This window comes from Garra rufa, chromosome 13, assembly GCF_049309525.1.
Source record: "Garra rufa chromosome 13, GarRuf1.0, whole genome shotgun sequence".
In the NCBI taxonomy this organism is placed as follows: Eukaryota; Metazoa; Chordata; class Actinopteri; order Cypriniformes; family Cyprinidae; genus Garra; species Garra rufa.
The window spans coordinates 34292689-34308172 of NC_133373.1; the positions used below are offsets into that span (position 1 = coordinate 34292689).

General features: G+C 31.4%; 1 protein-coding gene across 1 annotated transcript in view; it reads left to right on the forward strand.

Moving 5' to 3' along the window:
- Positions 1–15191, forward strand: part of ift172 (intraflagellar transport 172) — a 37780-nt gene extending 22589 nt beyond the window's left edge. The window contains exons 31-48 of the mRNA XM_073852987.1: positions 358–451; positions 1028–1092; positions 1605–1785; positions 1977–2074; positions 3068–3197; positions 3891–3989; positions 4340–4449; positions 4812–4875; positions 8895–8981; positions 9079–9195; positions 9286–9396; positions 9507–9626; positions 10910–11005; positions 11324–11383; positions 12423–12521; positions 12622–12775; positions 14265–14356; positions 14658–15191. Of these exons, the coding sequence (XP_073709088.1) occupies positions 358–451; positions 1028–1092; positions 1605–1785; positions 1977–2074; positions 3068–3197; positions 3891–3989; positions 4340–4449; positions 4812–4875; positions 8895–8981; positions 9079–9195; positions 9286–9396; positions 9507–9626; positions 10910–11005; positions 11324–11383; positions 12423–12521; positions 12622–12775; positions 14265–14356; positions 14658–14747 (1867 nt within the window). The 3' untranslated portion in view covers positions 14748–15191. The remainder of the gene's footprint in view (positions 1–357; positions 452–1027; positions 1093–1604; positions 1786–1976; positions 2075–3067; positions 3198–3890; positions 3990–4339; positions 4450–4811; positions 4876–8894; positions 8982–9078; positions 9196–9285; positions 9397–9506; positions 9627–10909; positions 11006–11323; positions 11384–12422; positions 12522–12621; positions 12776–14264; positions 14357–14657) is intronic.
- The last annotated feature ends 293 nt before the right edge of the window (positions 15192–15484 follow it).

A 15484-nucleotide genomic window follows, 5' to 3' on the forward strand; every position in this document is an offset into this window, starting at 1 on the left:
CATTACGGTTCAACCACTGATGTCACATGCACTGTTTTAATGATGTCCTTACTACCTTTCTTGGCCTTGAACGTGTCAGTTACTTTGCTGTCTATGCAGGTTCAGAAAGCTTTCAGATTTGATCAGAAATATCTTAATTTGTGTTCTAAAGCTCTCAGATTTCATCAAAAATATCTTAATTAGTGTTCTAAAGATGAACAAAGGTCTTACAGGTTTGTTTTCATTTTTGTGTAAACTATCCCTTTAATGGTGTCCTATTCTTTTCATGTATAATTGGTGCATACAAACAATTAACCAATGCAATAGTAAAATTGACCTTTATTTACTTTATAACAAAACACTTTTTGTCTACTCTAGCACATTTGACTTTGCCTTTGAGTTGGCCCGACTTGCCATGAAACAGAAGATTCCTGATATTCATCTCAAAAATGCCATGTTCCTCGAGGACCAGGTATTACTGACTGGGGAGAAATTATTCCTCTTTTCTACACTGTTAATGCCTGTGGCTCCAGCCAAATGCGAGTGTGAATGTAAAATAGACAAAGACAACGAAAATGTTCCATTTTCAAGGTCAGGGCTGTGAATGCAAATTATTCTAGGGTCTTTTAACTTTTCATGTCTGATTTAGTCTTTATAATGCAGACTCCAGTGTGAAGATTGAATATTTATTGCTTTGCGAGTTATTTTTGCTATAGGCTGATTTGAATTAATATAATTTTATAATAATTTTTATAAAATAACAAATATACTGGTAAAAAAATGCTGCTAAAAATATGTGTCAGTCAAAGTTCCCACCCTGACTGCAAAAATGTGTAATCAAAGTAGTCTGGCAGAATGCTAAAGCTATGACATTTTGAAAATATTGTTATATTAAAATGTGTTATTATGATATATTACTCTACACTTACTTTAAGACGTGCCCTCACAGAATTTTATTCTTATTATTAATACCCAGACCCAGAGTTTATTATTCTCGTTATTAATGATTGTATTGCGCAGAGCATAATTGTAATTTTCAACTTTTAAGGGCAAATTCAATGAGGCTGAGACTGAGTTCATCAAAGCTGGGAAACCCAAGGAGGCTGTGCTAATGTGAGTGAGCTTTTGTATCACACTTTCCTACCCCAGAGCACACAGACCACTCTAAAAAAGGGATTGCAGCACTTCAGATTTTTTTGTGTGTATAGATTACCAACAGATTTCATGTACTTTCTTACATTACAAGCAGTGAGTAGCTGGAAGCAGGTGGCACTGGGATTAAGCGTGTTTGATTTGTAGATCTTTTCGAGGAGTGGTATGCTGGCACATTGCTGCTACAGTGACAGTGAGCTAAAGATGATCTGATGACACCAAGAAATCATATTGCCAATTATCTAAAAAGTTTTTTTTTCTTTTAAGTGTAAATATAACAAAAAATTCTTAGGCTTATGGTTAAGAAAAAGAAGAAGATGGGACCTTTTATCCCATGCAAGTTAATTGATCTTGTTTTGATGATTGAGGATTTGAGGATTTATTATATGGTCATTGTATATACTGTACATTTTATCACAGAGTTTCTATACTGGTATATAATATATGAGTGATTGTGTCTCTTTCTATTGCAGGCATGTCCATAACAAGGACTGGAGTAATGCCCAGAGAGTGGCAGAGGCTCATGATCCGGAAAGTGTGGCAGATATTCTAGTGAGCCAGGCCAAGTTCTGTTTTGACCAGAAGGAATTCCAAAAAGCTGAGGCCTTCCTGCTCAGGGCCCAAAGGCCAGAGCTAGCTATTAAATACTACAAAGTAAGCACAATCTGTACATAGACAATGAAACTGAAATCTTCTTTATTGTAGAACATCATGGATTTGATGCCTTTTAATGATAACCATGCTGTAATCATCATCACCATGAAGCACACAGAGATTTTTTCTTATTCGCTAAATATGAATATTAAGCTATGCAGGCTTTGAAGAACCATATTTTTCTTATCCAGGATGCTGGGATGTGGACTGATGCAATGCGGATCTGTAAAGACTATTTGCCCAGCAAGCTGAGCGTCCTTCAAAAGGAATATGAAAGCGAGGGCAACTGGTAAAAGAACTCTCTTTTAACTCCTCTACTATCTGTGTCTTTTTTTCCCCGCCTTACTTTCATATGTGTCTCATTTGCTGTATCAGAAAATCCTTCCTTGTTTATTGTTCTTCATAAACTAGGGCTCTGCAGTTGTGCGGAAAAACTAGCAGCTCTGAACTACATTCAGATCCTCTTTTCGTTGCTTGGCTTCCCTCCTTTATTAGAACATGGCAGCTTTTTATCCTAAATTAAATCCATAATGAGCTGCTCATTACTGCGCAGACACGCAGCAAATCCGTCTCCACTGATAATTTTCCTATTTTTAATGACTTGTGGGAAAACATCAAAGCCTTCTTCGCTGTCTTCCCTGGGAAAAAAAGGAGAAACATTTTGCATAGTCAGTTCAAGGCCCACTCAGCAGTAATATAGGCTTCTTGTATCATTAACCTATTTTCAATCAAGAGCCTGAACTTTCTTGCCATGTTGGCTGGTCACTTTAGGATCCCAAAGGTGTTTTTCTGATTCCAAAAAGTAGGACTTGTAGGACTTGTAGGACTTGTGTCCCTTCAGCCATGTGGCTTTGTTTTGCCTGTCCATTGTGCTGAACCTTTTTACAGTAGTATGAAGCAGGAAGTGGCTGAGTGCTTGCCTTCACAGCTGTGAAATTCAATTCACTTTGTGCAGTTTTAAACCCTTCATTTCTTAACATTAAAGCACACAAAACATGGTACTAGATTTTTTTAAAGCTTTCATGTAGCTCAAGATTTGAAGTAGGCAAGTCTGAACACCTTTAATAAAAGGTGTTTCAGGTCTTTATTCAAAACTCTCACAGTAAAATGAACTGCAAACTATTTAGCCACCACTAATAAAATGGTAGTACTTGCTGATTTTGTTTATTTTTCTTTCTATGAGTACTATAATGTCAAAAGTGATAGAAGAAGGAAAGCAGGAAATTATAAACATGTCTTACAAGTCCATGGTAAATGAATGTATATGTGTGTGTGTTAACAGGGGTGTGGAAGGTATGGTTGAGCAGGCTCAGGAGTGGGAACAGACAGGCGAGTATGCCAGAGCCGTCGACTGCTATCTGAAAGTGAAGGACTCATCTAACATGGACTTGCTGATGAAGTGTTGGATGAAGGTAAAGTCTTGACTCAGAGCCACCTGGCTGCAGTCACCATATCCTCTAACTTAATAAAGAACACTATTGTCCAGTAAATTCTATATTTTTTTCAGTCTGTTTCAGTTATTATTTTCGAAATATTTCAGCTAGTTCAGTGAATTTTCATGTCCGAAATCCAATCAATCTCGGAAGAAATTCCAATGGGAATTTTGCATGAGGGCGAAAGAGTTTGCATCAGGTTCAGTTGTAAAAAAAGTAAACTTCTCCGTTAAGGCATTAGTGTATTATTATTTTTAGAATATTTGTATCATTATTATTATTTATTTAGTAAGTTTTTTTAATAATAATACTTACACTGCGTGGCGTATGAAAATTCAGCTTTGCATCACAGGAATAAATTATATTTTAAAGTATATTAAAATAGAAAACATTATTTTATATTGTAATAACATTATTTAGCTTGAAGGTCTTGCAAAAATGAGTTTTTGACCAGTCTGCAATGACAGAATACTGTTGTTAAATGATTTAACAAAAAGAAAGAGAGTAATCTTTCAACCTAGATTAACTACAAACCCGAATGTTGTTTGTGTACGTCCATTATGGTGACATGAAATATCTGAAAATGAAAAATGTTGTAGTTCCTAAAGTAATTAATATTTTGTTGCATTTACAGTTTTTACAAAGGTTTTCTCATCTTTCCATGTCCTTCAGGCAGCAGAATTAGCCATTAAATTTTTATCTCATGACAAAGCTGTGGATGTCAGTCAGGTCGTTGGGCCACGTCTGATTCAGCTCAGAAAGTACAACGAGGTATGTTTCTTTCTTTCTTTTTCAGGTATAGAATCACATTTAGTCTATAAAACTCTCCATTTGACATTGACATTTGTTTTTTATTTTCCTCACAGGTGCAATTTTGTGCACAAATACTAAAAAATCCCTTAAAAATACTGGCTTTTTATTCTTTCAAAGTATTGTGTTTTGAGAGCGGCACACCAAGAGGAAATGGTGCTTTCAGTGTGCCCATGTGTGCGAGTGTATATTTAGTGTATGGCACAAAAGCAATGTGACCACACAAAAAGCTCACAGACTTCATCTATTCTTCCACGTCCTCGAGCCATGGACCCATTGAGATACAAAATGTTTTTTTTTTTTTTTTTCAGGCTGCTGAGCTCTACCTCAACCTGGACCTCATTAAGAACGCCATAGACGCATTCATTGAGGGAGAAGAATGGAACAAAGCTAAAAGAGTGGCCAAGGAGCTCGATCCAAGGTGAGCCCTTAGCAGACTGGTCGCCCCTAACAACGCTACAGCCAACAATGTGAGAGGCAGGCAGTGAAATCACTCTCTCGCTGTCAGAAAAATCACTCAGTGCAACAAATGAAGTGCACGACAGCACAAGGCCATAGAGGTGCAGATGGCCTTCGCGGTTTATCTTTGACTGTCTTTTATTTATGGGTGGAAAAATAGGTTTAGGAAGCAAGTCTTAATGCTTTCCGGTTCTGCATGAGGTGTATTTTTAAAGATTGACTGGTGTAGAATAAATATTTATGTCTTGTTGAGAATACCGTGACGTCATTCTCTGTAAGAGTTTGCCGTTTTTTGAGGTTTTGTGATATTTCCTCTCTTCACAGGCTGGAGGAATATGTGGACAAGCGCTACAAAGAACACCTGAAAAATCAAGGCAAAGTTGACTCTGTAAGTTCACCAAATCAAATCAAATAGTCTTTTTTCCACTTTTATTACGAGAGATATTACAGAGAGGATGGGTCTTCAAATGAACCAGTTAGCCTGCTGGTAGATGCTGGAACTACACCATAATGGAGTTAAAAGCCTTAGCATCAAATGTAGATATAAAATAAAAAATTATTTCAACATTGCTACACTATTGATAATAGACTACTGAATTGTACTTATTTATTTACTTTTCATTTAATTTTATTTATTTATTTTAATTAAACAAAAACCTTTGTTTAATTAAACCAAAAATTAATGACACATTTTTACAAAAACATTACAGCCATTGTAATGATTAACATAAGTATTTAGTATACATAAGTATTAATATACATATAATATGATTTTAATTACATTTTAATTAATGAATTAAATTAAATGAATTTGAATCAGTTTAATTATTAGTAGCTAAACTAATTTAATTATTTTGTAATAATCATTTTTCTAATTATTGATGTATTTTAAATCCTAATTTGTCCTAATAATCTTAATTAAAATTATTTTTTTCTATTTTAATATATATATATATATATATATATATATATATATATAAATAGAGCCACAATTGTATGAATTAAAATTTTATGTATGTTCATACATTAAAGCAGTAGGCCATGAGAAGCTGTTTTAAATGTTTATTATTATTATTATTATTATTATTATTATTATTATTAATAATAGTGATAATACTAATAATAATTACAGTCATTGTTATGATTAACATAATTATTTAGTATTATTAATGTTTTTAATGTCTATTAGTTAATTATTCATACATTTGAATTCATTTGAATTTAAGTTGAATCAATTTAATTAGTAGTTTTAATTCTTTTAAATCCTAATTTATCCTAATAATTTTCCTTTTATTTTTTTCATTTTTCAGTATTCAATCATTCTTCTTCTTTTCATTTTTATCAGTGGACATGGTTATTTATTATATTTATAAATATAATTATCATGATTTATTTTGATATTATTAATATGAATATATGCATAACAAAAATGTTATATAATTAAAAAAATGAAAATGAATATAAAAATGAATATAATTAAACAAATGAATGAATATAAAATGAATATATGATATATTAAATGAATATTAAATTTATTAGCAAATTGCAAGCTGCATATAAATCTAAATATATTATTTTGTATGTTAAAGCAATAGGCCATGAGAAGCTGTTTTAAAAGCATATTATTATTATTATTATTATTATTATTATTATACTAACAATAATTACAGTTGTTATGAATAACATAATTATTTATTATTTTTATTAGTTATTATTATATTAGTTAAATTTTTTCAGTTTTTTAGTATTCAATCATTCTTCTTCTTCTTTTAATATTATTAAGAGTCATGGTTATTTATTGTATTTATAAATATAATTAACATGGTGTATTTTGATATTATTAATATTAATATTTGTTTTTAATATATTATTATTTAAACAACAAAAAAAGTTTAATTAAAATGAAAACATACTGACGGAAATAGAGCCACTATTATATGAATCACAATTTTATTTTAATAACTTACATTTACTAGTATATTGCAAGAATGTGCTATATATTGTGTGTGAATGAGAGGAAACTTTTTTCATTTTTTTGACTGTACGTTAAAACAATAGGCCATGATAAGCTGTTGTATTCGTAATAATAATGCTAATGCTAATAATAATTACAGTCATTGCTATGACTAACGTAATTATTTTGTATTTTCAGTATGTTATTAGTAAATTTTAATACATTGTAATTTAATTTGAATCTAATTATTAATAGTTTTATTAATAGTTTTCATTTTATTTATTTTCAGTATTCAGTCATTCTTATTATTATTATTGGTCATGGTTATTTATTATATTTAAAAATATAATAATATAATAAAAAATAAATAAATATAATAAATATAAATTTTTATTAAATAATAAAAAAAGTATGGGATTTTATTTTGGAGGACTCCTAAATGCATGAAATTGACTAGTTTTTCCCCTCCTGCTGCTTCTGACATCACAACTCAGGATAGTTGCCATTGAGATAAATGAGAATACTAGCAGATAGCTTTCTCCAGGCATTGTAGACCTCCTTAGGAGAGCGAAAAAGAACAGGATTGTTAATCGATGTTACTCACCCACATGAGCAGTATGGCTCAAAATGTCAGGGAACTGCTAGCTGTCAGAAAACAGTTTTAAGTTCGAACAAATAAAATCTATTTCCTAGCAGTGGAAGCTGAGGTTAAAGAATGCATTAAATGAGCATAACGTAACACCGCAGACTGCTGCTCCTCCGCTCTGCTACTTCATTGTTTTCAGATATTGTTGGGAGGAGAGAAAAATGGAGACGATTGGCTTGATTCAATTTAGAATAACAGATATGAGTCACCAAATTGATGCGAGCGCTCGCCTCTCATTGCAATGCTTCGCTGGGTGTTTGGTTACAATCACGGAATGATGCAGGTCAGGGCTTTTCATAGAAAAGAAAGACAGAATGTTAACAAGGAAACTAGTTTAACGTACACTTACATAATAAAATGTAGCCAGTCAAGGATGTTCTATATATTGTGTGCGAATGAAAAGAGTTATTTTTTTTTATCTTTTTCACTGCATGTTAAAGCAGTAGGCTATAAGAAGCTTTTGTAAAGGTTTAATATTATTAAAAATGCTAATGATAATATTAATAATGCTAATAATAATTATGTAATTACAGTCATTGTTATATTTAACATAATTATTTATTATTATTAATATTTTAATGTTTATTAGTAAATTAGTCATACATTGGAATTCATTTTTATTTAATTTAAAATAATAATTTTAATTATTAGTAGTTTTTTGAAATCCTAATAGTTTTCCTTTTTTCCCCTTTTTAAGTATTTAATAATTCTTCATCGTCTTCTTATTATTAATTGTCATGGTTATTTATTATATTTAGAAATATAATTAACATGATTTATTTTGATATTATTAATATTTTATATTACTTTTAATTAGAATTATAAAATATGTTAATAATAATAATAATAATAATAATATAATGATTAATGTGTAATATTATTAATAATAATAATAATAATAATAATAATGTATACTATACTATTATTTGTTATAAAATATTGTATATTATTAATGGTAATATAAAATAAACAATTATGTTAATAATAATAATAATAATAATAATAATAATAATAATAATTAGCATAGTTGTTTTTTTAGATTATTATTATTATTATTATTAATATTATTGTTATTATTATACTGTTTTGAAAATAAATATGACCAGGTTTATTTTTTTACTATTTCAGTATTTAATCATTCTTCTTCTTATTAATTGTCATGGTTATTTATTATAGTTGTAAATATAGTTATTATTATATAGTTTATTTTGATAATATTAATATTAATATATTTTATACTATTAATTATAATTATATAATAATAATATATATTTTTTTATATTTTAGGAAATAGATTTATTTATTTTTTATTTAAACTATTTAAATTGTCATGTTAGTTTTACCACATTTTTTCGTCAGTATTCAGAATTATAAAATATATTAATAATAATAATAATATAAAATATAAAATTAATTATTATAAAATATATTATTAATGATAATATAAAATAAACAATAATGTTAATAATAATAATTATTATTATTATCATAGTTGTTTGTTTTTATATTTTTTTATATTTTTGGGAGTAGTTTGAATTGTTTTTTTATCATTGATTAAATAGAAAAATTCTATATGATTTTTATAAGTACTGTTGTTGTTGCTTGTATGTTTTTGTATAGTGATTGCTCCTTAAGAAAATGTTATATTATTGTAAATTATGTTTTGAAATGATACTCTTAATGTTGCCATGAATATAGCCATTATAACATTAATATTAATCATATTTGTAATGTAATGTTATTACTAACTGTTTTAATAGTTTTAAATTTCAGTTTGTCCTAATAGTTTTCTTTTATTTTCAATCAGTTGGTCGGAGTAGATGTGGTGGCTGCCCTTGACATGTACGCTGAGAGAGGACAATGGGAGAAATGTATTGACACAGCCTCAAAACAGGTGCCAATTCATCCGTTCTTCCCCTCCACACATGTCATGTCAGTGTGGAAACATGGCAACATTTTCACAGAGTATCTGCCTTTCCCCTCTCCAACAGAATTTTAAGGTCCTGCACAAGTACATCGCTCTGTACGCCACTCACCTGATCAAAGACGGTGAGGCAGAGAAAGTACTTAACCTTTACGGCCAACATGGCGTGCCAGCTTATTCACAGGTAAAGAAAGCAAAATTATATATAATACATCTCCTTCAAGCAAAATGACTTTTGGATTTCATCAGAAACATCTTCCCTTCCTTCTTGCAGAACTTCAACATCTACAAGCGCATGTTCCTGGAGCTGGTGAGCTTAAGGGACCGGGATTGTGCAGAGGCTTATCGGATGTGGGCCGATCTGAGGGACGTCCTTCTACTGCTGGTGAGCTCTGGGTTACTATGGCGGCTTACACTTGGGAGGTTATTTAGACAGTATTGATTCTATATTCAAGTGGGAAATAGTGAATCTGACGGTATCTCTGTGTTGTGCAGTGTGAAAACCTGACCAAGTCTTCAGAAGCTAATTCTCCAGCCCATGAGGAGTTTGAGCAGATGCTGCTGGTTGCTCACTATTACGCCACCCGCTCTGCAGCCAAAGGCATTGACCAGCTGGTGTGTATATACTTCACAGCAGATCTTTGTTTTATGCAAACAGTAATGCACATGCATTTTGATATCCCAAACCCTTCAGTACTGTTAAAAAGTTTAGAGTCAGATTTTTTTAATATATTAATATATTCAAGCAACAATAAATCCTCAGACACCTGAAGGCAATGGATAGGTGTGTCGGAGACAAAGACCAAAATCAAATCAAATCAAATCAAATCAAATAATCATGTGATACTGAAAACTGCAATTTACAGGAAAAAATTACACTAAATAAAATATATTAAAATATTACTTTACAAAAATGTTATTAAATATTATATTACTTTAAATGTAGTATTATTACACAATATTACTATTTTTATTTATATTTATTAGTAAATTAGTCATGCATTGTAATTCATTTTTATTTATCCTAATAGTTTTCCCTTTTTCCCCTTTTTAAATTATTATTCTAGAGGAAACATGTTATACTAGAGAAAACTATTTGTTTTCATAATAAACTACAAGTCAAAGTTTTGAAATATTTTTACTATTTAAAATAATAGATTTTTTTTTCAGGTTTCTTTGATGAATAGAAAGTTCAGAAGAAACTCAATTTATTTGAAATAGAAATCATTTGTAACATTATAAATGCTTTTACCATCACTTTTGATTAATTTAAAGCATCCTTGCTAAATAAAAGTATTAATTTCTATCATTTCCTTTCCAAATTTTTTTTTAAATATACTGACTCCAAGCTTTTGAATGGTATAGTGTATAATGTTAGATATATGCTTTAGATCTTTCTATTCACCGAAAAATCCTGAAAAAAAAGTTTTAAATACTCATAATAATAATAATAATAATAATAATAATAATAATAATAAATGTTTCTTGAACAGCAAATCAGCATATTAAAATTATTTCTGAAGGATCATGTGATACTGAAGACTGGAGTAATGATGCTGAAAAATTAGCTTTGACCACAGGAATAAATTACGTTTTAAAATATATTCAAATAAAAAGCAGTTATTTAAAATAGTAAAAATATTTTAAAGTTTTACTGTTGTACCTTGGATCCAATAAATGCAGGCTTGGTGAGAAAAAAAAAAATTAAATCTTACTGTTCAAAAACGTTTGACTGGTAGTGTAGTACAGCCCAAATGTCATGTCTGTTTTTTTGGTTAAGCCAATGTTATTAGCATAATAAACTGAGGAGAGTGTATTTTAACGTCCAAAAAAATGACACACTTCACCTTTGTTATCTGTGTGACTGTAATTTTACATATGTGTTTACTTGTCTACAGAGTTCTGTGGTGGCCAGGTTGTCCATCTCTCTCCTGAGGCACACCGAGCTCATTCCAGCTGACAAGGCCTTTTATGAGGCCGGCCTGGCAGCCAAGGTGAACTCACAGTGAGCCCAGCTCCAAACACACACACACACTCACATAGCTGCTTCAAGCATTCATGTGAAACAGAGAACAGGATGGCAGCTAAGAGCCCTGGGAAATTGGCTTAATTCTCCTCTGTTTGCTTCAGTAAGAGCTCACAGCAAGTGTGAATAATTTGATTCGCAAAGCAGTTCGTGTTGCCTCGCATTGTGAAGACGAAGCGGCGACGTGTCCTCTTTCTGGAGTTTTTTTAAAATATTCCTTAAACTTTTCATTTTTAATTTGAGCTTCTTCAGTTCAGCGTGTCACTGATGAATATTTCTCATGCAGGCTGTGGAATGGGAGAACATGGCTTTCATCTTTCTCAACCGCTTCTTGGATTTGGCTGATGTGAGTAAAGACTTTTGCTTGTGTGTGCAGTCTGATGAGAATCTTTCATATGAAACAAACTTAAACATTACAGCTCACTTGCAAATCTTTATTTAGTAAAGTTGGATTACATTGATAGTAAAACAAAGCAAATATTTTAAATAAATGTATATGTGTGTATATATATGTACACTGCCATTCAAAAGTTTGGGATCAGTAAGATTTTAATGTTTTTTTCTTATGCTCATCAAGGCTGCATTTATTTGATAAAAAAATCCAGAAAAAACAGTAATATTTTTAAATATTATTTTGATGTAAAATAACAGTTTTCTATTTTAAAATGTAATTATTCCTGCAAAACTGAATTTCCAGCAACATTACTCCAGTCTTCAGCGTCACATGATCCTCCAGAAATCATTCTATGCTGATATATTAATAATGCTGAAAACATCCCGCTTAATATTTTGTTGGAACCTGTGATACTTATTTCAGGATTCTTTATTAATAAAAAGTTAAAAAGAACAGCATTTATTTAAAATATAAATCTTTTTAACAATATAAACTACCACTTAAAACTTTGTGTTCAGTAAATTTTATTCTTTCTTTTTTGAAAGAAATTTATTTTATTCATCAAGGATGTGTTAAATTGATTAAAAAGTGATAGCAAAGACTTATATTGTTAAAAAGGATTTCTATTTTGAATAAATGCTGTTATTTTTAACTTCTTATTCATCAAAGAATCCTGAAAAAAAAAAGAAAAAAAAAATATTAAGCAGCACAACTTTTTTCCAACTTTTGAACAATACTGTACCTCCTAAGGAAACTGGTTTCAGACTTCCAAGACACTATAATGTAATGTCTAATGATCTCGAACAAATTTAAGTGAGCTTTAAACATAACCAGGTAGATAATTATAACAATAGTGCTGGTTTCTAAGTGGGAATTAAATGGAATAGACAAAATTGACATTTATAGATTAATTGACTGCTTTCAGCTGCTTCTTCAAGTGCTTTTTTTATGGTACCTTTTTAAACAACCTAATTTCAGTGTTTGTTTTAAGGGCATTGATGAGGGCACATTGGATGCTTTAGATCACACAGACTTCCAGGACACAGATATCCCATTTGAAGTCCCCGTACCTTCAAAGCTACATGTCACCGTAAGCCTTCACCACAAACACTGCACCTGTGCTTGTGTATTTATTTATTTTCTTTTTTTTTTACCCCTTGAGTAAACTCTTCCTATTGGCTTTGTTTCAGGTGGAGAAGAGGGAGGAGATTAGGGAATGGGTTCTGACTGTGTCCATGGACCAGCGGGTGGAGCAGGTGCTGCCGAAGGATGAGAGAGGCACGTATGAAGCTTCCCTAGTGGCTGCCGGCACTGGCATCCGGTCCCTACCTTGCGTCATCACAGGTGAGGCAATCTGCACAAAAGACTGTCCAGAGTGATGGTCACAGCTGAATCAATGTTTCATTTAAATGATTAGTTCACTTCCTGAATAAAAACTCACTCCATGTCATTCAAGGTGTTCATGTCTTTCTTTCTTCAGCCGAAAATAAATGAAGGTTTTTGATGAAAACATTCCTGGATTTTTCTCTATATAGTGGACTTAAATGGGGATCAATGGGTTGAAGGTCCAAATTGCACTGCGATGCGCATGCATGTCTTCATGCGTTGCGTAATTCTTTGTTAGTTCTTCGTCTGTGTACCTCAGTTCAAAAAGGTACAGCAGGGCGAAAAACTCCATCTCATTGTCTTCTCCAACTTCAAAATCGTCACATAGCGGGATTTTTTTTACAGTTTATTTGTAAAGGGTGTTTGACTTTTTTTGCAAAAAGTATATAAATTTGTATTGTTTTAAGAAAATGACTGATCATTTTGCTAGATAAGACCCTTATTCCTCGTCTGGAATCATGTAGAGCCCTTCAAAGCTGCTTTAAAACTGCAATTTGGACCTTCAACCCATTGATCCCCATTTAAGTCCACTATATAGAGAAAAATCCAGGAATGTTTTCATCAAAAACCTTAATTACTTTTCGACTAAAGAAAGAAAAACATGAACATCTTGGATAATGCAAGTAATACAAGTAAATTATCAGTATTTTTTTTATTCTGGAAGTAAACTAGTCCTTTAAATTGCTTGTGAACTGGCTCTTTTAAAGGGAGAGTTCACCCAAAAATGAAAATTCTGTCATTTACTCACCGTCATGCCTTTCCAAACTTTATTTCTTCTATGGAAAAGAAGATATTTTGCCAAATTTTGTGTTTTTTGTCCATGCGAGTAAAGTCACTGGGGTCCAGTGTTGTTTTGGACCCAATTAACTTTCATTGTATGGACGAAAACAGCTAAAACATTCTTCAAAATATCTCCTTTTGTATTATCAGAGAAGCGCAAAAGTTTGGACAGTAAATGATGACCCTGGACCACACTGAGATTTATACATCATCTGAATAAATAAGCTTTCCATTGATGTATAGTTTGTTAGGATAGGACAATATTTGGCTGAGATACCTGAGATACTATTTAAAAATCTGGAATCTGAGGGTGACAAAAAATCTAAATATTAAGAAAATCACCTTTAAAGTTGTCCAAATGAAGTTCTTAGCAATGCACATTACTAATCAAAAATTAAGTTTTAATATAATTACAGTAGGAAATGTACAAAATATCCCCATGGAACATCATCTTTACTTAATATCCTACTGATTTTTTGCATAAAAGAAAAAAAATATTATTTTAACCTATACAATGTATTTTTGGCTATTACTACAAATATACCTCTGCTAATTAAGAATGGTTTTGCGGTCCAGGGTCACAAATGTATTTTGTCTGAACTGTCCCTTTAAGTGTGTAATTATAAAACACACAAGTTTCTTTTTCTTCTTTTTATTTGAAACACAGGTTACCCTGTCCTGCGCAACAAAATCGAGTTCAAAAGACCAGGGATGGCAGCAAATAAAGATGACTGGAATAAATTCTTGATGGCTACAAAGGTACAAGTTAGTCATTGTTACCTCTGAGCTTTCACAATTAGTCTTCAATCACAGCGCAATCGTTTGATTTATAATTAATTTGTTCTCTTGATCAAAAGTTAACGCACAGGACTGAATTTATTAGCGTGTGTTTTGTTGAAGTAGGTGTAAATGATCTCTTTCGACATATTTCATCATCGTTTTTTATCCTTGTGGGTGCATTTGCAATTTTCGCATTACTTCACAGTTTGTCCCATTTATCCTGCCTGGGGTCGCCTTCGGTGCTTTGATCATGATTGCTTGTTTTTGTTTCACCCTTTAGACCACTCACAGTCCAGAATGTCAGGATGTGCTGAAATTTATCACACAGTGGTGCGGAGGTCTCCCTTCAGCTGGATATTCCTTCCACTAAGTTCGGGGAAGGTGCACAATATCTATTTCTCTATCTGTCGTCATCCCGTTCTTCACTTTCTCACATTTGCCTCCCAGCTGTCCTGCTTAAACATTTAATCAGCCTTTTTCATTCTCTTTTCCAAAGGCAATGTTCACTTCTTGGTCATAATTCCCTGGCCATTTTTTATAGCTAAAGTATCATAAGGTCAGTGCCTGAAGGTCATTTAACGTGTGTTTGAATGCAGAAAGCATTTGAATATAATCTGTAACTATAATAATTTGATATTTAAACACTAAATAAAAAATGAACTTTTCATAAAGATTGTCAGTGTTCTCATATATTAAATGAATATTCAGCTGAAATAACAATGTCCTTATTTTATAAGTCACAATTATTGTTGAACTGTTAGGTTGGATAACATTTCTAAACTAATAAATTAATTCTTTTTAATTCTCAGTGGCATTCACTAGTGTAATAATTTATTTTTTATATATAATGATCAGCTGGTTTATGATAATTAATAGTCACCTGTGAAACAACGCCACCTTGTGGAGACCATAACGTGTTGGGGGTGAAAGTGGACACTCACACTTACACTTACACTCACACACTCACTCCTGGCCTGGTACAATTTTCAGTTCTCAGTCCTCATGATTATGTAATAATAATGTGGAGTATTCCTTTTTATTTCTAGATCTTGGTTTCATAAAAACTATGAGGCATCATTATACTGTGAATATTTTAATGTGTAAAAA